The sequence below is a fragment of the Eurytemora carolleeae genome, unplaced genomic scaffold (assembly GCF_000591075.1).
Source record: "Eurytemora carolleeae unplaced genomic scaffold, Eaff_2.0 scaffold259, whole genome shotgun sequence".
Lineage (NCBI taxonomy): Eukaryota > Metazoa > Arthropoda > Copepoda > Calanoida > Temoridae > Eurytemora > Eurytemora carolleeae.
The window spans coordinates 183,716-206,006 of record NW_019396517.1 but is presented as its reverse complement, the minus strand read 5'-3'; the positions used below and the strand labels follow the sequence as shown (position 1 = coordinate 206,006).

Below are 22,291 nucleotides of genomic sequence, written 5' to 3'. Positions count from 1 at the left end.
TTTCTTAATAGTTATGATTCATTTATTTACCCAAATTTTCATTTATTTTTATCTATTTCAGCAAAACGTCCAAAAAAAATCAAAAAAAGTGGTAAAATATTGATTTCTGAAGTGGGGAGAGGGGATGATTTCTCAAGAAAATATACCATTTCTTCCATTCATGGACCAAATACATTAAATTCAAAAATATATTTTTTTTATGGAAAATAAACATGTACTCCTAGAAAACAGACATTTTTTCATGGAAAACAGACATTTGTTCCTAATACAGACATTTTTTCTTTTACTGAAGAGATTGCCTACTTATTTACAGTAATTTTTCCATGCAAAACAGACATTTGTTCCTAATACAGACATTATTTCTTTTACTGAAGAGATTGCCTACTGATTTACAGTCATTTTTCCATGCATAAAAATGTATGAAGATACATTTTGTTTCTTGTTTTTACTGAATATGAAATTTTACTTTTTTTTCAAAGCACTGTTCATACTTCTATAATTGTAATTCGTTCTATCCATCCATACCTAGCCCCCCCCCCTTGTGTTAATTATATCAAAGCTGCCGGGTTATCGGGACAAAGCTGACTAGCTGACCAGCCTGAACCGACCAGCCTGTTATAGTATTGTTATTATGTTAAATATGTCACAATAATTTTCTAAATAATAAAGATCTGTTATTGACAATCATTAAAATTGAAATGCCTTTTCATACGTAGTTTAACGGTCTTGATTAAAGGGACTGTAAAAGAAAAATGAAAGGGGGTATAGGCTGAAACCTGAGCATTTCAGGAGTTGGCCGAGACCTAGAAGAGTTCTATCCGAAGTTCCTGTCTCGAGATATTGACATAAAACTGTGTCAGAACAATACCAAAAACTATATTTTTTATTAGATTTGGTATAATAATTTTAGTTTTAAACAGATCCTATTCAGAAAATACGCAACCAATCTAAAAACGACGATATCCCAGAGGAGGCTTGCTCCTTTTATTATTTGAATTTAATAATTTTTCATTTTTAATAGATATAATTGAAAATATAAGTAATACGTCCGAATCGCGTGACTAGAACTCCCACTATAATGGCAGTGCAGTAGCATTGTCACATGTCTCCGTCTGTATCACGTATTTACCAAATCTGATATAGCTTTCGGTACAATTTTTACAGGGTTTTATATTAATTTCTCGAGACAGGAACATCCGATAGAACTCTTATTGGTCTCGATCAACTCCTGAAATACTCAGGTTTCAACCTATACCCCCTTTCATTTTTCCTTTACAGTCCCTGGAATTGACAATTATTTCAAAAAAAAAACACAAAAAAGGTAATAGAATGTTATTTTTAAAATATTAATGCTGAAATCGCGAAAAAAAAGATTTAAACCCATTTTAAGGCCATATCTTGAATTTTAGAGCAGGAGGCTATTATGATATGAAGTTAAATTCCATCAGCTGTAAAGTGTAAATTGTAATTGTGTATACCTGAACTCTGGGTGGAACGTAGATGGAGTTAGCTGTAGTTCTAGCACTAGTTAGAGCAGCTCTAGCTTTAGGCAGATTATTCAGAGCAGCGTAGGTTTTACTTTCAAGCAGTTGGACCTGGAACATTTAGGCGCTCCATTCAAGACAATACAGAAATTAGTAGTATTATTATATCGGAGGTTAAGAAACTTTCTTATAATCAGACCTATGCCACTGTGATATTTCAACTTCTAATAGTAAATGTAGATACAATTTTATGAATTTCCAAGAAGTACATACCTGGCTGGGGAGGGGGGGGGGGCAGGGGGTTGATAATGATGCTCTGGGGATTATGAAAATTTTGACTTCAATTGACAAGTTTCCCCCATATTAAAAAAATATTTTACCCTAAAATTCATTTATTAAAAATCAGTAGTAAATCAAATCCTAAAATATGTTCCGCTTAGCCCAAAACAAACAAACATCTGGGGTTTTTTTTTTGGTGGGAAGGGGTTTGGGGGAGCAAATAATATTATCAAAAAAATTTCCTGAAGACGCACCGCCAGAAGAGAAAAATGTCTAGATAACTTGATGAATAATGTATATAATTACCTCGACCAGAAGGTTCTTATCATCTAGTTTCTTGAGCTCTTTGAGCAGCTGAGTTCCTAGACCCAGTGCATCAGTATAACGTCCAGTGTCGTGGTACAGAGCTATTAGTCGGGCCTATATGTATCAATCTATCAATCAATCTATCAAAGAAGTGCTAATGTGTACAGACGAACCTAAGAATATCTTTTAAGATGATATGTATTTGATAAAAAATGTTTCAACGAAACCCTTTAACTTGTAAAGGCCGAAGCGGAAGATGAAAATATTTGAAGTCAGATTTAACCAGTATTTTGAATAAATCCCAGCACGAAAATAAAGGTCCTCCCCCAACATTCCAAATTGTAAGCCCAACATGCAGAGATAAGAGAGTACAGAGATCTATTAAAGGCTAGAATATGAAATATTGTCCACAGTAGTAGGTACCATTGTGAATGTGTACAACTGGAGTTCACGACCAATATACAGACGTATTTAGGGATATTTAAGGATCCTTTGGATACGAAATACAAAACCTTAAAAAATAGATTAAGTTCATGTTTCTTAATAGTTATGCTGAGACATTGTATAACATTTAATAAATGGGGGAGGGGGTGTTGACTCAGTTCAGAAGTAAAGGATATTTAAGGATCCTTTGGATATGAAATACAAAACCTTCAAAAATAGACTAAGTTCATGTTTTCTGTTATAAGTTAGAGTACTGCTTTAAAATATGTAAAACTTAACCCCTAATGGGTTTTATATGCAACAAGTGGCCGTTAGATGACTGTCAAAAACCTTTCATGGAAATATAGCATGTCGTTCAGGACAACTATAGGCCTACTTAGCCTTTCTAGTGAAAGCTAATGAGCAGTCTGTGTATATCAAGTCTGTGTGCTAGCCTAAGAATCTTAATAGTTATGCTGAGACATTGTACAACTTTCTTTAATAAATGGGAGGAGGGGGTGTTCACTCAGTTGAGAAGTAAAGAACTAGGAAAATGTCAATATGACCTCCAATGATTGTCTGAGGAACATTCTCTTCTCCTCGGTTGCCCACTGGATACACTCCTTACACAACTCAACCTCATATCCAGTCGTTGCCTCCATATCCAGGTACCTAGACAGATATCCAGCTAAAAACTAGTAGGATTTAAAGAAGTATTTTTATTAATAACAATGCTGGTAAAACACTATTTCCAGTGTTAAACCAGTGCTGATAACTTTCGACTAACATAAACCAGTTTTTGAATATAGAAGTTCCGCTTACACGGTTTGTATAAAGTATCGCAAAAATATGTTTGAGTCGCGTCTCATATTTCAATCGCGGCTCAAAAACTTTAAATTCGACCTCCGAGCCGGGAATTTTAGTAATAAATCTACAATAAGGTTGAACACGTCATCTTAAAAGTTTTAAACTACTGGATAACAAGTTCAGCGTGCTGGATTCCTAGATATCCATTTCAAAAATTCCCAGCTCGGTTCAAATGAACACAGCTTTAATTGGTCGAATTTTTGATTTAAAGGAACTGTAAGTGACCTTACATTTATAGAGTGGCATGTACGATTTACAACGATACCCTTTTAAACCAGTGTCTGCTCAAGAATTTAGTAGAACTTCTTATATATATATATAGCGAGATATTAAGAACCAGGAAACCGCGAGAGTGTACACTAGCACGGAGAGTACAAAGTACACTGTAACCTCGAGTCTCCCTGTACTCGATCTTCAACTATACAAATGGGTGTCTACCTCATTGTTGTCCGGACAAAGGTTTAAAGGGTACTGTTGTGAATCGGACATGCCTCTCTATAACTGGAAGGTCAATTGAAATTAAGCTTACAGTCCCTTTAAGGTTAAGATTGGGACAAGGACAAGCTTAAATTATACAAGTTGATCTACTTACATGTCTACTAGCCCTCGAACCAACTTGGCGGCTTTAGCTTTGCTGAGAAGTTTAGTGAAAGGACGAATCATTTGGATCAGTTTCTGTAAATCCAGAGCGTTTCCTTCACTCTTATATCTGAAAAAGGGAAAATACAAAACAATGCACGTTCATTAAGGTTGTCCACAAAAGCTTAGCTGAATTTTTTTCTTTTAAATGTCGTGACCAGTGGGCGCAGCAACTTTTTCCATTTCACAATGTTCTGTTAGAAATTCCTTGAACAGTTTAGGTCGGTATTACCAATTTTTAAAAATGGCGCACGCGATGAGCGCGGTAGTTTTTCCCATTGTGAGTAATTCCTGAAAATTGTAGGTCGACACCTCTTAAATTCTAGGAGATAATCGCAACCAAAGTTTTAAAAAGTGCAAAAGAAAGCAAAAAAATATATTTCATGAAATTATGATGTTACATATCAATTTCTTCGTTTTCAAACAAAGAACTCAGATACGTTGAAATGGTAAAAAAAAATATTTAAAATAAATTATATTAGTTCCAAAAAAACGTACAAAATGCTATAAAAGTACATTTTTAGCGGTTTTCTGGATATAGTTTTTGTAATGTCTAAAAAATTTCAACGGATTTTATCTTTCTGGACAATTCGAAGAAAATTATACGTGACAAGAAATAAGCAGCGAATATATCCTAGAGTTTTGGAGATATTGAGCTAAAAATTTATTTCAGTTCTTACGGTACACAATGGAATGGGAAAAGCTATTGCGCACATCTATTTTAAAAAGTTGGTCATCCGTGGAAACCTTAGCGGACACCTTGTAATCGATTTACAACGAATTTAATTCAAATCTTTCAATCAAAGGTTAACGTAAAAATATATGAGCATAATTTCAATACTTTTATATTATAACTAATAATAATATAAATTATTAGAAAAATTATGTACGACGGTTGTTAACATGATAAAAAAGGTATAAAGTAAAAGGAGAGCACAGAACAATATTTATTTGATGAAAACATACCTGGTACCAGTAACCTGTCCCCGAATTCTAGGTTCCCAAGTTCAAAGATCCTGGAATGTTAACCTATTCCAACATTTAAGGATAGGTTCTAGTTACCTGTTCCCGAGTTCAAGAATAGGTTATAGTTACCTGTTCCCGAGTTCAAGAATAGGTTATAGTTACCTGTTCCCGAGTTCAAGAATAGGTTATAGTTACCTGTTCCCGAGTTCAAGAAAAGGTTCTAGTTACCTGTTCCCGAGTTCAAGAAAAGGTTCTAGTTACCTGTTCCCGAGTTCAAGAATCTAGGTTCTAGTTACCTGTTTCCGAGTTCAAGAATAAGTTAAAGTTAACTGTTTCCGAGTTCAAGGATACCTGTTCTCGAGTTCAAGAATAGTTACCAGTTACCTGTTCCCGAGTTCAAGGATCCCGGTTTCCTGCTCCTTCAACTGATCCTCATCAACAACCATCTTGTTCTCCTCTTCAACTGCAATTCTAAATAGATTCATAAAACATTTAGAACAGGAAATATTAAACAGGAAGTGAACAGGAAGCACAACAAGCTAATATTCAGACTTTTTTTGAAATTTAATTTGTTAAATAAAATCGCATTTTTCATTAAGAAACCTTCGGCCTGTGCACTACCGTGAGTGCTGGCGTTAAGGACAAGCGCGCCGGGAATCATGTCAGGGCCCGAACAGAGGACTTCGTTGCTGCAAAAAGCGATTGTTTTAAAAAATTATTTTCTTTATTTCAGAAGAACCTCCTCTGAAGTTAGTTTTTGGCCAGATTTAAGAGATTTAAAATTTGTTTAAAAATATTAATTAAACTAAACACAACTTGGAAGAAATACTTGTTTATGAAAATGTTCACCACCATGCAGCCCTTGCAGAGAGAGGCGACTGTTAAGGAAAATATATCCCTAATACATACTGGCTGAAGTACCCGGCGTTGCCGGTGGAATTTTAAAAAATCCAATTTCCAACATTTGTTAATACTTTAATATATAAATTTGAGCTAAGAGCGTTACTATATACTTATAAAAATGTAAATTAGAAAAACGATCTTTTATCCAATTTGGTCCAATCGTTTAGCCCGCTAAAATAGAAACAAATATTAAAAATTTATATTTATATGACCGAAGAGCTTAATTAGTAGGTATATAAAATACCTTATATCGATATGATAATCTAACCAATATTTATCTTCTTGGAAACCCAGCTTATCCTGGAGAGTTAACCCACTCAATTTAGAAAGTTCATTCCAAGTTCAGAACATTCCCGTGGATTTACCGTGCAATCAAAATATGAGGCAAATGGATCAACGACTGCATATATAATGTATATAATACTTAATTAGAAGCTAATACTTCAAATATTATATATTCAATTTATAGGCCAAACGCTGCGGCTATGACAGGCTAAGGGACCGAGCACCGCGGCTAGGATAGGCTAGGGGCCGGGCGCTGCGGCCACATGATCAATTATACAAAATGTACAAATTGATAGAAGGAAATTACCGATTTACTCTAAGATTACTTGAACAGTAACAGTGATTTTAATCGTACATTTACGATTGGGTAATTTCCTGGAGAACGATTTTAGAACACTCCCCCCTCCCCCCTCCTATCGATTATGTATAAGGATATCATATGAAACACTTTATCTAATTAGTGATGTGGCCCCATAGCCTGCCCTAGATCGGCCCAGAAATTGTCTTAACCTAACATAACCCTAAATTAAATAAAAATTAATTAATAATAATTTTGCTGCAAAATAAGTGGTTATTTAAATTATTAAGTGGGGCGGGGGGTGGGGCGAAAGCCGTTTTCTGCAATCGAGTACCTTCGCTTTCAGATACGCACGAGTAATCAATCATCTTGAACCATGAACTAAAAAACAGCTTTTTCCGTGCCGTGAAAATGATCAAAAGCTCAAAACTCTATATTTGACAGCGGAGATAAATTATTGCACCATTTGATGATACCGACCCAACATTTAAGCAAATATAAATAACTGTTCAGTTAAGGATATTAGACCTAACCCTGTATTAATAATCTACGCCATATAAGCCGTCCTTAGCGAGTTTCAACATTGAACGCTAACAAATATTCTGTCACAATTGTTCGAAAATTCCAGAGATGACTCGCACAAACAAGATACAGAGAACCGGTAATGTTTGGTTTGGTTGATATCATCATATCTTCCTGGTTCAAATCTAGAAGACGACATTTAAAATTGTGTTTAAAGAATTTATGTTTCCTCGGCTCATTTTGTGAAAGGTTTGAAATTCTTATGAATCTGGTTTCCTGTCAGTAACTAAGTGTTAATTTTTTTAAATAAAATATAAAACTTTTTACTTAAGAGGCAAATTTCTTATCTCAATTGTTTTCCGGAATGACAGAGCCATGACCCTCGCAAATTTCTGTAAATTTTACGTTTTTAGGCAGAAAAAACAATGTTAAAGACAAAAACTTTGGACTGAGTTCAGTGTGTTTTGTGGTATCTAATTTAGGTTGCAAGCGAAACCTTTTCAATTTCTTTTTTAGTTCTCGATAATTCTATAAAACAACAATCTAGAATTGTACAAGATTCACCAATTTTTTAAAGGACAAAATTTGTTCTTTCATTTTAAAATCCTTTTCGCCTAATATGAAAAGTTTTAGTATGAATTTATACTGAAAAGCGGAGGTTAGGTGTGTTCAGTGAATACCAGAAAACAATGGAACAGGAAGACGACATTATACTAAAGTGAGTTTGATGGTATTACAAAGCAACGAGTTTTACTTTCAGCATTACTTATCATTGATATTGTGAAATGGGTCTGCACAATCATTGATATTGTGAAATGGGTCTGCACAATCATTGATATTGTGAAATGGGTCTGCACAATCATTGATATTGTGAAATGGGTCTGCACAATTATTGATATTGTGAAATGGGTCTGCACAATTGCAATGTCTCCTGCTCATTGGACTTTTTGAAGTTTTAACTTGATTCTAAAGGCCTTCTTACTATTTCCTAGTTCTCTGGTTATCACTAGAAAAACTGAAGGGCTCAGGAAAGCCTAGATTTCCCGCCTTCCTGCAACCTTTAGTCATAAATAAGTTTTACTGTACTTTGCGACATCAAAATTATCAACAGGAAATGAGGCAAATAACAAAATTTATTGAACAAAAATATTCCTTTTTACATAATCAAAAAACACTAAGAAATAGACAAATTAATTTCGTTCCCTCTAAGATGATGGAAAAGTAATTATTATCACTACTTATTAGTTTACAAAAAATCTAAACAAATTTTTACAGCTTTGTTAACGTATTAATTTCCTGGTCCAATATACCTAGAATAGCACTACGGACTTTTAACAGTTTATCACCAGTAGCTTTTCCACTCTTCTTCTTCATTCCTAATCTTCCTTCTTTCTTCTTTATTCCTCCTCCCCTTTCTTCCTTCATCTTCATCTTCTTTTTAGTAGATTTGGGGGGAGGTGGGGAACTAAAATAAAAATATTTGTAAAATTATACATTTTCTCTCAGAATCAAAATGTGGCAACGGGTAAGAAAAGAAAAATATGAACAAAAGAACAATTTTGTAAAACTTTTGACATTTTTGTGAAACCTATTAAAGGTCCAAAAACAAGTGTTTAAAAACGAACCAAGCTATGTCCCATATGATTATCTGTAAACGATAATTACTTAAGATATTATTACTTAAGAAATAAATGAAATTGTTCATTTTAGTTTGTCTCTAGAGCATGGAATAATAATTGGCTTTAACCCCGATTCTGATTGATCAAACCCCCAATGCACTTACCTTGCATCTGAAAAGGACGAAGAGGATGAACTAGAAGATGATGACGATGCTGCCGAAGAAGATCTTGACCTGGACCTGGACCTGGACCTGGTTGAGGATTTTGTTTTAAATCTTTTTCTTAGCATTTCTCTGAGATCTGATTCACCGCGCCTGAAATTATTACCATTCAAAACTAAACTTATTAAAAATATTTCTTATTAATCTTATTTACCAACCTGCCTGTGTTGATGGGGCTTCTCACCATACGTATTTTTCTTTCTGGTTCTTCGCTCATTTCTCTTTCCGGTCTAAGTCTTCTTTTTGATCGACCATCTTTGCGGGATGAACTAACCTTTTTTGATTTTTCCTGCTTTATTTCCACGTACTCCCCTTCTTCAAGTTCAGAATCTGTTTCATCTCTGGATCTTTTGGAGGACTTACGTGTTCTAGATTTTTCTCTGTGACTAGATCTCGAAGATCTTAGTTTTGTGTCAAAGAAGCTTGATTCCCCATGATACAGTTCACTTTCCTTCATCCGCCACATTCGTTCTTCTCGCTCCCTCCACTCTTGATCCTCTCTCACCCTCCAGGCAAGCTCATCTCTCATTCGTCGATCCTCCCTCTCCCTCCAGGTCAACCACTCCTGCTCCTCCTTCTTTCTCCAGTATGCCTCTTCCTTGATCCGTCTCCGCCGCTCGGTCTCGCGCTGTCTTTCCCGCATTTCGTCCCGCTCCAATAATTTCCTGTTCCATTCCTGTCTCATTCTCTCGTCTCGCTCCCGCTTCAGCCGAAGCTGGCGTTCTGCATAGCGTCTTTCCTCCCGCTCTCTGTATCTCACATTACATCAATTCAAGATTATTTTTCTTTTCCACCCCCCCCCCTCCCTCTCCTATTGAGACATGAGGTGCAAAATCGTGTCCACATTAATTGTATTATTTTGACGAGGGTCTGGTTTATCTCTATAAATAGAGAAATCGATTTAATTTCAAGTTACATAAAGCAAAATTATTGGTCGGAGTAAAAAATATTCAATAAGTTTGAATTGTTTTCCTTTGTTTTATTCTTTCTACTTCACGCGATGTTTTCTCTCTACCCAATCTCCAGTCTCCTCTTACTCCCTCCTTTATATCAGCATCTAGTATAAAAAGTAAGGTTAAGTTGAGTCTGATCTGATGATACTCTCATCTGGATTAATTTCAGCGATTTTTAAATATAATGAATAATGATTTCCATTAAAATATTGTTTACACCATTTTCCATGATCCCTTTTGTCAAAATCAAGATTAAAATTTTTTTTCACTCTTACTTTTTACCCTCATAATTTTCTTTTTATAGAAACTGTCGACGTAATATTGAAAGTCTCTCTATTTAACGCGTTGCATAACAGAACCTTTAAAGAGACTGCACATGTAATTTGAAGTGACCCTGCATTCAAAGACGACAATGCCCGATTACAACGGTACCCTTGAAACCTCGATCTAATCAAAATTTGGAAGATACTGTCGTTTTTCTTACTCGAAAAGTGTTTATTTCTGTGAATTTATCTAATTTATCGATTGCTTCTCATAAGCAAGGAATGCACTTGTCACTTGAACGCAAAGAAACCGCAAATGAAAATAAACATTTTAAAGAAACAAAAACATCCAGATAACTAGATTATACATTAAATTACGTTCATAATCCCTTTAAAGGTTTAAGATGTAATGGGTAACATTTTAAACTAGACATGTTACTCAATGTAGGGTCCCTTTGAATAACGTGAACAGTCCCATTAGGAAATAAAATAAAACCTGGAGATCGTCCTCTTGGTTTCTTTCTCCTCGGCGGACTTCTACTTCCAGACCTGAGGTTTAAAAGTACAAGTACAAGTACAAGTACAAGTACAAGTACAAGTACAAGTACAAGTACAAGTTAAAGTAAAAGGAAACATTGATGATTTGCAGCGATTTGGGAGAAGAAGAATTTTTTTTAAGTTTATGAAAATGGTATCCCTCATGTTCCATCCAAAACAGAGAAAAAAAATCGATGATTTCCTAAGAGTGAAATATATTATCTTACCTTGGTCCCCATTTTCTTTCCTCTTCTTCAGCCATAGATCTATTTCAAATATTTTTTAGAATTCACTGGCGGTAGGAGGAGGGGAGGGGAAGGGGTTAAAGGGCATTTATTTCTTGATTTCAATTCATCTTTAAAAAAACTAAAAAACCTAAATTTCGGAGGGGGGGAGGAAGTATTTTTCCTCCTTTTTTGATAAATTTCACAGAAATATCGTTTTTGCTTTCCAACAAAAAAATCTGAAAATTAAAAAAAAATTTTTTTTGAAATTCTAGAAATAAAATTTGCCTGAGTTCTGAAAACATCTTTATTGTGTCCCAAGTAGGAACAAGTGGAGCCGGTTCCATCCAAATCTATAAAAAATTTGTTCAAAAATGCAATTATTATTTTCGATATTTCTTCTAAATATGTTTAGACAACAAGTTTAGTTCCGTTCTTTAAAAGGTGTCCCAATAAACATTGGAATTAAGAGACTACTTGAAAATCATTTTTGATTTAAGATAAATAATATTTAATAAATGACAAAAAGTGTATCAATAAAAGATTGTTTGTCTTATGAGCTTTCCAAAAAGTGCTCTTCTTTGTATCTTTAAAATTTACGATATCAGACAGATAAAGAAATTTGTTGATTTTTAATAAATTGAAATACGGATAAATTTCTCAATAAATCTTATAAATTTTCAATTTGGTATTATTTGTAGACCAAATTTAACAGACTATTAGTTTCCGGTGTTAAATGTTTTAACCGAAATTCCCAAGATTGTTGCGTGAACAATAAAGGGACAATATAGTTTACAAGTTAATTGGGACACCCTGTAGGACGCATGCATATACGCGGAATCAGTCATGTTAAATTTTCGATTTTAGAATAAATATTTCAAAATGTTTATCATTTCCTAATTTTTATTTCTGACAAATAATTCGTTGAAATCTTTTTTTTCAGTATATGCAGAAGTAGATTACAAACAACAATGAGGCCTTTCTCCAGTCTTGATTGAGTAAAGTCACTTCTAGATACAAGTGTAAAAGAAATATGATTTGATTTAATAAACAAATATTCCTTAAGAACTCCTTCTTTCTTAGCTCTGTCCTGGTGATTAGGCCTGAAAAAATAAAAAAATTAAATCTATCGTTTTCTTTTTAAATAACTACAAGAGTCTCAAATTCCAAATGCTAACATATTTATTTTTGCAAAAAAAACTGTTAACCCTTTATTTTTGCAAAAAAAATGTTAACTCTTTATTTTTGCAAAAAAAAAACTGTTAACCCTTTATTTTGCAAAAGAAAACTGTTAACCCTTTAATTTTGCAACAAAAAAAACTAGTTTTACTCAGATCAACCTGGAAATATGATTGAGCAGGTTCTCAGGCTGAAGATAATTAACCCAGCAGAGAAAACAGTGGAATCCACCTTTACCAGGAAAATCGCCCTAAAATTACTCAATCGGTTAAATTAATCGTTATATCAATTAAATCTGTCAATTTTTTTAATCAATCGGGTTTGGTATATTAACCATCGTACCATTCTATACATTAAAGCCAGGAAACTTGTCATTACCAATCAAAACAAAAGTTTAAAAAGCGCTACATCAAATTTTATCAGTGCGCATTATGACCCCATCCATTTTTTAAGTGCAACAATGCAAATACATGATTCGGATCTTTACAGATACAGGTTACCGATCCATTTCTTCTGTGCAGATGCATGCTCCCAAATGATTTTGTTATTGCGGATAGGATCCAGGATTGGTTTTGAGGTAATGGGACGGAAAGGGAAGAGTGTGCACGGGGATGGAGACGGAGGGCGGAAGAATGAAGGAGGATTGGGAGGGAGTGGGGAGGATTACCTGTTGGACCCTGCTGTGGAAATCTCCCTTCTTATGCTTCTTGCACATCTTCTCATTAATAAACACCAGGTTACACAGTTTACAGATCTCCTCAGCCTTAACAGTGTTCATCAAATATACGTTCCTTTATAAAAACCGGGTTATTTAATGTATTTTTCACTGAATCCCGCCAATCTATAAACTTAATTATGTATGTCCATGTAGAACCGGCTGTCATTGATGAAAATTTAAACCCCCGGAGGGATTTTAAATGAAAATCCTGAGGACGCTTTTCCCTATTTTTTCTGAGAATATTATCTTAATAGAGGTTTTTCTTAACAAATTAAACCATGCATCTAATGATATTTGCAGGGCCATCTACAGCAGAATAAAACCATGAATGTTAAAAACTTTTCGGAAATTGATAACATCATACCAAACTTGCAGGATTACCCACAAATGATGAGACTTTAAAGACGACATAATTTAATCAGTCTTTTTCCTTAAATTCAAGGTTGTAGCTTTGGCCTTGCTTATTTCTCTACCAAATAATTAACAACACTTGAAAACGACTGCATTTACAGCAGCAGATCAAAATTTACAGGAGTAGATCAAAATTTACAGGAGTAGATCAAAATTTACAGGAGTAGATCAAAATTTACAGGAGTAGATCAAAATTCACAGGAGTAAATCAAATTTACAGGAGCAGATCAAAATTTACAGGAGTAGATCAAAATTTACAGGAGTAGATCAAAATTTACAGGAGCAGATCAAAATTTACAGGAGCAGATCAAAATTTACAGGAGTAGATCAAAATTTACAGGAGCAGATCAAAATTTACAGGAGTAGATTCAATTTAACCTTAAAATAGTCAGATTTAATGATTTCAGGTCGTCATTAGTCTCATCCTTTATGGGTAACCCAGTATTTCAAGTTAATAACAAACAATAGGAGATTTAAATATTTATCATTCTGAGCAAAAATTGTATCATGTAATGATTTGTATAATTAAAATTTGATGTGTACAACTTTTTTGTTAGTTAATGTGTAACAAAAAAAAAGAAAAAAAAGTGAAAAAATATATTAATAGAAAAAAGAAAAAAGTACAAAAAATTGAAAACCTTGAAAAGCTTTTTAAAAAAAACATGAAAAATTTACATAGAAAAATTCATAGAAAAAAAAGGAAAAAGGCAGTCTTATAAATCTTACGAATAAAACCCTTAGATAGGGTCCTTAGAGACATCACAAACAAAAACATTATTATAAACAATAAAAAGACCGAAACTTATCTGTACCTGAGGTTCCTTGGCTAGTCTCTGTCGGTCAATCTCCAGATTAACCTCCTCCATCAACATCTCTTTAATCCAGGCTGACGAGGACTGGACAGTGGTCTCCTTAACATTAATCAATTAATCAATCAATCCATCAATCATCACTCAATCAATCAATCAAATCAACCATAACTGAAGAATTAACAAACATGCGTTTATTTAACTAATTCAACAATAAGCTTTTGATGTGATAAGCTAAGCCACAAAAAAAATCATTCATCATTATTCAAATCTGAAAAAAACCTTTTAAACAATGTAAAAAATTGATAACTACAAATAAATATATATAATCGCTTTTAAAAATCAACCTACTGAAAATTTACCATTCATATTAAACTTTGAGCTCCAGTCCGTATGTAACAAAAAAAAAAGAATTTTAGCCAATTTGATAAGTGGAATCCGTTTTCTTATCTCTCTTAATCATTTTTTAAACCTCCAAACTTTTGACGAAAAGTCCGGAAAAGATCCAACGTCATCTTTTTACCTTTATATTCGGAGGAATGTAAGCTCCCGTATTCTTCTTTCTCCTCTTCTCTTTATTCTGTTTTCTGATCCGAGCCTCTTCATTCAGTCCAAGGTTCTGAACAAGGGAGTAATCCAATCAGTATTAAGACGAAAACGAAAAAGTAAGTTTTGTTATCTCATGAAGATGTTCTTGATTTAGAGGATGACAACATTTTCTGGCCTAATTTTAAGAAGTTTAGTTTTACATCTTTCTCCGACTTACCAGTTACCATAAGATTAAGATTTTAAGAGTCTTTCTTTTATACCATATCATTATATTTTAATCTTTCTTAGATACGTTGAGCCTATTCCTGATTTGATAAAGATCAAATTTTGAGCCAGCAATTCATTATTTTTAAAGAAATTTCTTGCATCAGGTGAGGTAAAAATACCTGTTGTGTTAAATCTAAGAAGAACGGCGACGAAGCAAGCGAACTGTTCCCTGGAACCGGTTTGCCAACACTGGAACCGGTTCCTAAATCCAGCCCACTTGGACCAGCGTCACCACGCAGCGCCGCCAGCCCGTGATCGATAGATTCACGAACATCATTAGTTACCGCCTGAAAATTTGAAAACGTTAAATCCATGAAAATTTATTTAAATTTACTTTTTAGAGCATCTAGCTCTTAAATATCATTCTAAACCACAACCACCCCCCCCCCCTATGATAAATTTGAATCTTAAATGTAATTTTGAAGGAAAAAAATAAATTGACTAATACAAAAAATAAGGTCGAAAAGCTGTCCATTTTTCACCAGAGGCATAACTTAAATCCTTTATTAAGAATTATCAAGGATAATACTTTGACTATAGAAAATCCACCTTTGCTTTGCCGTCAAGAATGTTCAGCATAGCCTTGGCAGCGGCATGTTTAGCAGCCTTCTTGGTCGCTCCGCTGCCCTCTGCCAGTAATCCGTTGCTTAAACTAACCTACACAAAACTGAGGTATATATTTTACTACTTAATAATTAAACTAAGAGCTTTCATTTATCAGTGTTTTTAAATTCAATTAATGATTAAAATTAAGTTAAATAATGCTATAATAAGGGGGGGGGGGGGCGACATGTGATCAAACAATATATTCTTTAGAATTACTTGAAAACCACCCTATCCTTTCTCTCTCTCTCTCTCTCTGCCAAAATATAAGAGACTTTCTGTACAAAGAACTAAGTCTACCTGAGTTATAAATTCCTTGGAATGATCCTGTCCGATAGCTGTGACCTCTTTGTAAACAGGAAACCCCAGTCCATCTTTCTGCATTCGCTCCTGCAGGCATCCTGCACAATTTACAGTGTACTGTACAGTTTATTTATATCTATATATAAATTTGGCTTGTCTATTTGTTTGTCTGTCTGTCTGTCTGTTTGTATCCAATAAACGTCAAAACGGCTGAACCGATGGTCCAAATTTTTTGTGGGACATCACGTGACCACAGGGAAGGTTTATGAATGATAAAATTTTTTTTAAAAAATGTAAAAATGTGTTTTAAAGGTTTTTAATTTTGTAAAAAAAATTAAATTCTTGAAAATCCGCGAATTTTTTTTCAAAAATCCGCAAAAATTTTTTCTTCTTTGTTTTCAAATGTAAACAAAAAGAACATGTTCACAATTTAAATAGAAGATGGGCCCCTAAAAGCATAGAAAGAAGGGCATAAAATTTCAGTTTGTTGGTTGGCTTCCTTTTTTTCGATCCGTTTCCGCATATTTTAAGTTCGTTACCGGTTTTTAAAAAAAGTTATGAATTTTCAGTTTGTTGGTTGGTTTCCTGTTTTTTTTTCCGATCCGTTTCCGCAGATTTTTGGTACGTTTCCGGTTTTCAGAAAAGTTATAAATTTTCAGTTTGTTGGTCGTTTTGCTTTTTTTTGGGATCCGTTTCCGCATATTTTAGGTTCATTTTCGGTTTTCAAAAAAAAGTTATGAATTTCCAGTTTGTTAGTCGGTTTTCTGTTTTTCGATCCGTTTCTGTAAATTTTTGGTTCATTTCTGGTTTTCAAGCTTAAAATTTTTAGTTTGTTGATAAGTTTCCTGTTTTTTCTATCCTTTTCCGAAAATTCAGAAAAGTTGATTTAAATGGATTTGTATATTAATAAACCTATTTAAAAAAAATGGTTTTTGTATTGAAAATTTGAGTCATATAAAAACAAACAATTCAATATTCAAATTTATATGTTTGATAGTATTCAGCGGCTTGAGACGCATCTTTTGATATCCATATCGATATATTTTGAAAATAATTAATACATATGTACACAATATACATGTAGAGTAAAGTTTTAAAGAGCATATAAAGTATAGTACATTTGAAAAGTACAGGGTCCGTCCTAGGTATAAGACTTTTTTACCTCCCCCCCCCTCAATTTTGTACATGACCACAGTCTTTAGAAAAAGTTATTATTATTTTGTATTATTTTAGGATCAGATTAGGTTAAGACAATTTCTGACGAGCGCTGCTGCTAGAGGGCCGAGCACCGCGAGGCTAGGACAGGCTCGGGGGCCGGGCGCTATGGCCCACGATAACCAATTTGGTAATTTCCTAGAGAACAATTTTTGGCCCCCCCCCCCTCCCATCAATTTTGTACATGACCAAATTAGTTTTTATTTAGCATTATTTAGGCTCAGGTTAGGTCAAGACACTTTCTGGGCCGAGCGATGGGGCTAGGATGGGCTAGGGGGCCGAGCGCTGCGGCCACGGGTTAGGTTAGTTAAGACACTTTCTGGGCCGAGCGCTGCGGCTAGGATGGGCTAGGGGGCCGAGCGCTGCGGCCACGGTGGGTCCAAAAATCGTTCACTGGGACAGACCCGTAATATAATGTATTTACTATTATTGTTACCTATAGGGTTGGAATCGTTGAAATGCATGACGAATTACGATGTCTGTCCCTTCCTTAGACCTTCAGCTGCAATTCAAGTAAGTAAGCACGGCTAGGAAGATATATTATACTCGTAAATTTCAAACTTGGTGGTTGTCATTATTTTTTTTCATTTGAATGTTCGTTCTTCTAACTTAATTTTTTAGCCTTTTGTTTTGATGTGTTTCCAGTGTCGTCTCGGAGAGAATGCCGCAAGTCAGTCTGTTTCGAATAATTTAACTCAATCAATCAATCAAACATAATCTCAATTATTTTATAAATAAAATAAGATGCTTATGAACAGTCAGAAAAAGAAGTACAGTCAGAAAAAGAAGTATAAATTGGCAAAATTCACATTGATTTTTGTTTTAAAGCTTGGATAAATAAGGTGCTTTGCGTAACCTAACATAACACAACCCTTGGAAATCTCTTAAATACATTTCAATTGTTGGAAAGCATCAAAAATGTTCCATTTTTAAAAATGTTACAGCATCAAAACTGTCAAGATACAGTGAAACCCTTAATAGCGAATACATCGGAAGAATTTATTCAATGTCGTCTTGACAATTTTTCAATGAGTTTTATACTATGTTACGTAAATTTCAGTATTTGCGAAAATAAATAAATAGCCATGAATATGCAGGAACAGTTTTAAAGAGTTCCATATAATAATTTAATTAAAAAACTAAATAAAAATCTGCAACATCCCATAATCAGAAAGTGAAGAATACGACATTTGATGAATTCTTTCGATGTATTCGTTATTAAGGGTTTCACTGTATGTAAAATTCCCGCTTTTCTCTGATAAAAATGATTCTTTTATTTTGGAATATAAAAACCCTTTGAAATATCTTTAACATATTTTGTACTGAATAATGGGGTGGAAGTATAGGGACAACTTGATGGCCACATATTCTAAGTAACAATTACATAAACATCATATTTTTGAGACCAAATTGACGGCTATCTGAGTCACAATTCTAAGTCACAACTTTGCCTAATTTTTCACAATTTTCCGAAAAAATTCTTAATTTGGAGACATGCTTATGTCTAAGACTCATTCTAAGTCACAACTTAGAAAAAACATACTTTTGAGACCAAATTATGTCTGATAAAGTTTCTAAGACTTATTCCAATGCACAACTATGACTAAAACTCATTCTAAGTCACCATTTAAAGACAAACTCATAAGACATAATTATGTCTAAGACACTTTTCTTAGTCAAAACTTTTCGACAAATTCTAACTCAAACCCATGTCTAAGTCATGGTAAGACATATTCCAAATCATAGTTCTAAGTCACAGTTACATTCATACTTCTGAGACCAAATCATGTCTTAAGTCAAAATTCTAAGTCACAATTGTGAAGATTAATTCTAAGTCACAATTCTAAGAAACAAATATGTCATGGACACATTGTAAGACTCAATTCTAAGTTAAAACTATGTACATCATGTTTTTTAGGCTTCATTGTTTTTAAACCCCATTCTAAGTCACAATTTTAAGTCTTAATAAGGTCTAAAACACCGTTTCAGTCACATTTATGCCTAAATCTAAGTTGTCTGGCTTAATTATATTTAAGGCCCATTCTAAGTCACAATAATTTCAAAGTCTTACTTTTCAGACCAATTTGTGACTAAGACACTTTTTGGGTCACAAAAACACCTTCTCAATCCCAATCATGTCTAAGTCACGTTTTTCTTGGTAAATTTTGTTGTGACTTTAAATATTTAAAGAAAACCTTTTAACTAAGACACAAGTCTCAGTTTTTCTCTGGGCTTGATAATGTTCATGACAGATTCTAAGTCACACCTCTAAGTCGCTTTTCTTAGTCACAATGTTTGTTGCTTAGTCAAAAATAATGTCAAAGTAAGCATTTTATATCAATGTTTTTTCTATTCCTATTCAGATTTGAATTCCCCTTGATTCTTTTCTTTTTAGTTCAGCCTTAGAAAAGTGACTTAGAGTCCATTAACTTCTAACTTGAGGCTATTAACTATTTGCCATTTTCAGCGAACTATTAAGAAATTTGGCAATTTTGATATCCCTGAGTCTTTAACTCTAAAAGAGGCGGGGGGGGGGGGGGCTCTTGCCAAAACTTACCCTTTCTTAGGTTTTTCTTTAAAGCATCAAAAATGATTTTTGACCAGAAAAATGAAGGATTTCTTTCATCTTGTTTTACAACTGATCAGGAAACATTTGTGGTGTTAAATCCATCTAAAATTAGCACAATGAAAATCAATGCTTCCTAGTTCTTTGCCCATTCAGTCAGAATTTAACTGGAAATTTTTCAAAAAGAGTAAGTAAGGCATCAAATTTGATTTGCTTTTTGCTTTTGATGCTTTGAAGTGTTGTTTTTGATGCTTTCAAATTACACTTATGATGCTTTACTTACACACAAGCATCCAAAGTGTTGAAATTGAAAGACCTTTTAAATCCCAGTGGGTTTGGGAGAATAAAGATGATGGAGGACTTTATTCTCTTCATGGGACTACTCATGAGAATAATACAGAACTATAAATACGTTATAATGGGGCTACTGCATTGGGCTACAAAGGGGACATCACTTTAAATAAAAAAGAGCCACTTATGGATCAGTGAGGGGGGAGGGAAAAAATTCTTTCCATATACTTTTTCTTCCCCCTTCCCCTTCCTGTGTACATGCCTGGACTACAGATATAAATACTTATACTGACTTATCAGCAGAGGCGTTTTCAGGGGGGGGGGTATGGGGGTTAGCCCCCCCCCCCTCCCAGGACCAGTGCAATCTATGGATTTCAAGGGGGTTTTTGGGCCCGAACGAGTGCTGAGCCCCCCTGGAAAGAAAAAAAATCAAGCGCCCCCTGGACAAATTCCAGACTACGCCCCTGCTTATCAGGACTGCAAAGTCGTTGAATTGGGACTACATATATAATAGTATGCACATTGCACATCCTCAACTCAACCAACTCTTCATGAAACTCAGAATTAAAAATATAGTTATACAATTTTTGAAAATCTTGCTTGAGCTAATATTTTAGCCAATAGCACCATTTTCAGAATTATGTCTATTGAAATTAATGTTTTTTGCAGTGTCTTCTTTATTTAACGTCTTAAAACAATTATTCAGTTTACAGTTACACTATTATAGTATTTGTATTGTATATTATATTTTAAGATTTATTCACACACAAAGATATACATACATATATAAATGGTGTAGTTTAATTTTGTTTAAACATTTTAAATAAATAGTTTTACAAAAGAAAAAAAAAGAAAAATATCAAGATAATTATGCACAAATAGGTGACATTGATCATTACTCATTATATAACATACCTATCATTTCACTTAAAACGGAATCATTGAATCCTTCAACATATAAATTATTCATTCTTGTATTTAAAAGTTCTTGTAAAATCGGAACTCTTCCATGCTTGGACATCAAATTATTTTATTTGTTTCTTAACTTAACTTTTTTTAAGATTTACAAAACAGTCATTTGCAATGGGAAAAAATTTCTGCCAAGAACTGTGTTAATTAAGTTCATTTTTGCATAAATTAGAAAGAAATCTAATGCAAAGCTTAGAACTTGCTTCAATAGTTTTATAGAGAGACACACATCTACTAGCTAACATTGTTGAAATAAAACGTCACACTTTAGCACAGGACTTTATTCAGTAAATTTTAACATCGATGTAGAAAAGTTAAAACCTGCAAAAATACAATAAATTACATAGAAAGGATAAAAGAAAATTAATTGAATATGAAAAAGTTTGTTTAAATTGCATTGATACAACAAATGACAATGAAGGAATTTTCTTATTATTTTATTCTGGTTAAGTGGCATTATTTTTAAAGCAATTCAAAATAGTAAAGAATTTTAAATCAAAAATAATTAACTTATTTACATTAGCCGAAAAAAGCCATAAAAGTAGAGGTTTCTGGACATGTCGTCCAGTGTGAATGATGGCTTACATAATTCTGAAATATTGTAGGTTATAACCAAAAACAAATAATTTTAAAACATATTTAACTAACTAAGTAGTTCACTGTTCTGTTTGATAATGAGTGAATGAATGTTCACATGTGGATAGTTCCCACATGTTTAAAATGCCCATACAGTGGATGTTAAGTATACACAGGAAGGCCCAGGTAGTTAAGATTGGAGTAGGACGACCTTTGCTATAATATTTTAACAAACATAGTTTTTACATGTAAACATTGTGAAATATTTTCAATCAAGTACCTATGCGTATCTCTAGGTACATTAAAAAGAATTCTATAACAGCAGTATTCCATGGTGTATACAATTTTGAAACACATTGGGAACTCAAGTCCCAAATACTATAGATCCATTAAACTACAACAATAAACATAGTACAGTTTCAAAAGAACACCTGGATTGTTAGAATAAAAGTTTTGGTTAAGGGACTGAATTTTTTAAATGAAAATAGCTCGTGTTGTATTGCAATCTTTAGGTGAATGAATTATTACTTTGCAGAACATTTCCTAAATGTTTTAAGTCGTTGACAAATGGTAAAGGTAAATCAACAATAAAATTGGGGTTATTTCATTAAAATTAACCCTTTCTTTAGAAAAATAAGGCATTTAGTTTTACATTTTTCTATTCGAATATTTATACTAAATTTCAGTTTAGTAGCTTTAGCAAAATGTTCATAAATTTTTACGATTTCCTGAAAACCTGATCTGTGAGTTCTGCTGGGAGAAAACAGAATAATATCATCTGCAATGCATTATACCCATTATTGATTGACATTGATATATATAATGATTATAAACTCAACCATGGGTCACAGCACATTTGATGCATATACCCTAATATTCATATATGAATGATTACATATCGTCATGTTTCGTATATAATTGACAATGCACATGTCAAATCTTGCTTTGCTTACAAAAAATACACATATAGTTACCATATGCAATTTTTTATCAAAAAAATATCCATTCTTTTAATTATTCATGATAATGTCTAAAAATAATCCATT

General features: G+C 33.5%; 2 protein-coding genes and 1 long non-coding RNA gene across 4 annotated transcripts in view; all 3 read right to left on the bottom strand.

The window, feature by feature from the left end:
• The window catches only part of LOC111704745 (26S proteasome non-ATPase regulatory subunit 11), an 8,515-nt gene extending 3,059 nt beyond the window's left edge, over positions 1-5,456 (bottom strand). The window contains exons 1-5 of the mRNA XM_023477079.1: positions 5,349-5,456; positions 3,952-4,068; positions 3,059-3,164; positions 2,070-2,183; positions 1,437-1,595 (exon numbers count right to left, since the gene is read on the bottom strand). Coding sequence (XP_023332847.1) covers positions 1,437-1,595; positions 2,070-2,183; positions 3,059-3,164; positions 3,952-4,068; positions 5,349-5,449 — 597 coding nt within the window. The 5' untranslated portion in view covers positions 5,450-5,456. The remainder of the gene's footprint in view (positions 1-1,436; positions 1,596-2,069; positions 2,184-3,058; positions 3,165-3,951; positions 4,069-5,348) is intronic.
• A 2,629-nt stretch (positions 5,457-8,085) lies between these two features.
• LOC111704734 (trichohyalin) lies at positions 8,086-17,511 on the bottom strand. Of its 2 annotated transcripts, none has more exons than XM_023477061.1 (16): positions 17,280-17,511; positions 15,626-15,726; positions 15,272-15,379; positions 14,842-15,009; positions 14,430-14,525; positions 13,910-14,008; positions 12,636-12,731; positions 12,130-12,218; positions 11,850-11,892; positions 11,078-11,142; positions 10,793-10,831; positions 10,525-10,577; positions 9,785-9,869; positions 8,971-9,561; positions 8,756-8,905; positions 8,086-8,437 (listed from the first exon to the last, which is right to left on the bottom strand). In XM_023477061.1, the coding sequence occupies exons 1-16, from the start codon at positions 17,305-17,307 to the stop codon at positions 8,242-8,244; spliced, it is 2,007 nt and encodes a 668-aa protein (XP_023332829.1). In that variant the 5' UTR covers positions 17,308-17,511; the 3' UTR covers positions 8,086-8,241. The 2 variants fall into 2 exon arrangements, with proteins under 2 accessions (XP_023332829.1, XP_023332830.1); XM_023477062.1 differs by having other exon boundaries at positions 8,971-9,567; positions 9,791-9,869.
• A 3,421-nt stretch (positions 17,512-20,932) lies between these two features.
• Positions 20,933-21,477, bottom strand: LOC111704732 (uncharacterized). The gene is made up of 2 exons (XR_002765874.1): positions 21,188-21,477; positions 20,933-20,990 (listed from the first exon to the last, which is right to left on the bottom strand). It is a non-coding gene; the product is annotated as an uncharacterized LOC111704732 (long non-coding RNA).
• Between the last annotated feature and the right edge of the window lie 814 nt (positions 21,478-22,291).

Excerpts from the sequence above, each read along its gene's own strand:
- LOC111704734 (XM_023477061.1), bottom strand. The coding sequence starts at position 17,307 with ATGCATTTCAACGATTCCAACCCTATAG. Across the intron at positions 14,009-14,429 it reads ACATTCCTCCGAATATAAAG|GAGACCACTGTCCAGTCCTC; the intron begins GTAAAAAGATGA and ends ATTAATGTTAAG. Across the intron at positions 10,832-11,077 it reads AAGATGTTTTCAGAACTCAG|ATCTATGGCTGAAGAAGAGG; the intron begins GCAAATTTTATT and ends TATTTGAAATAG.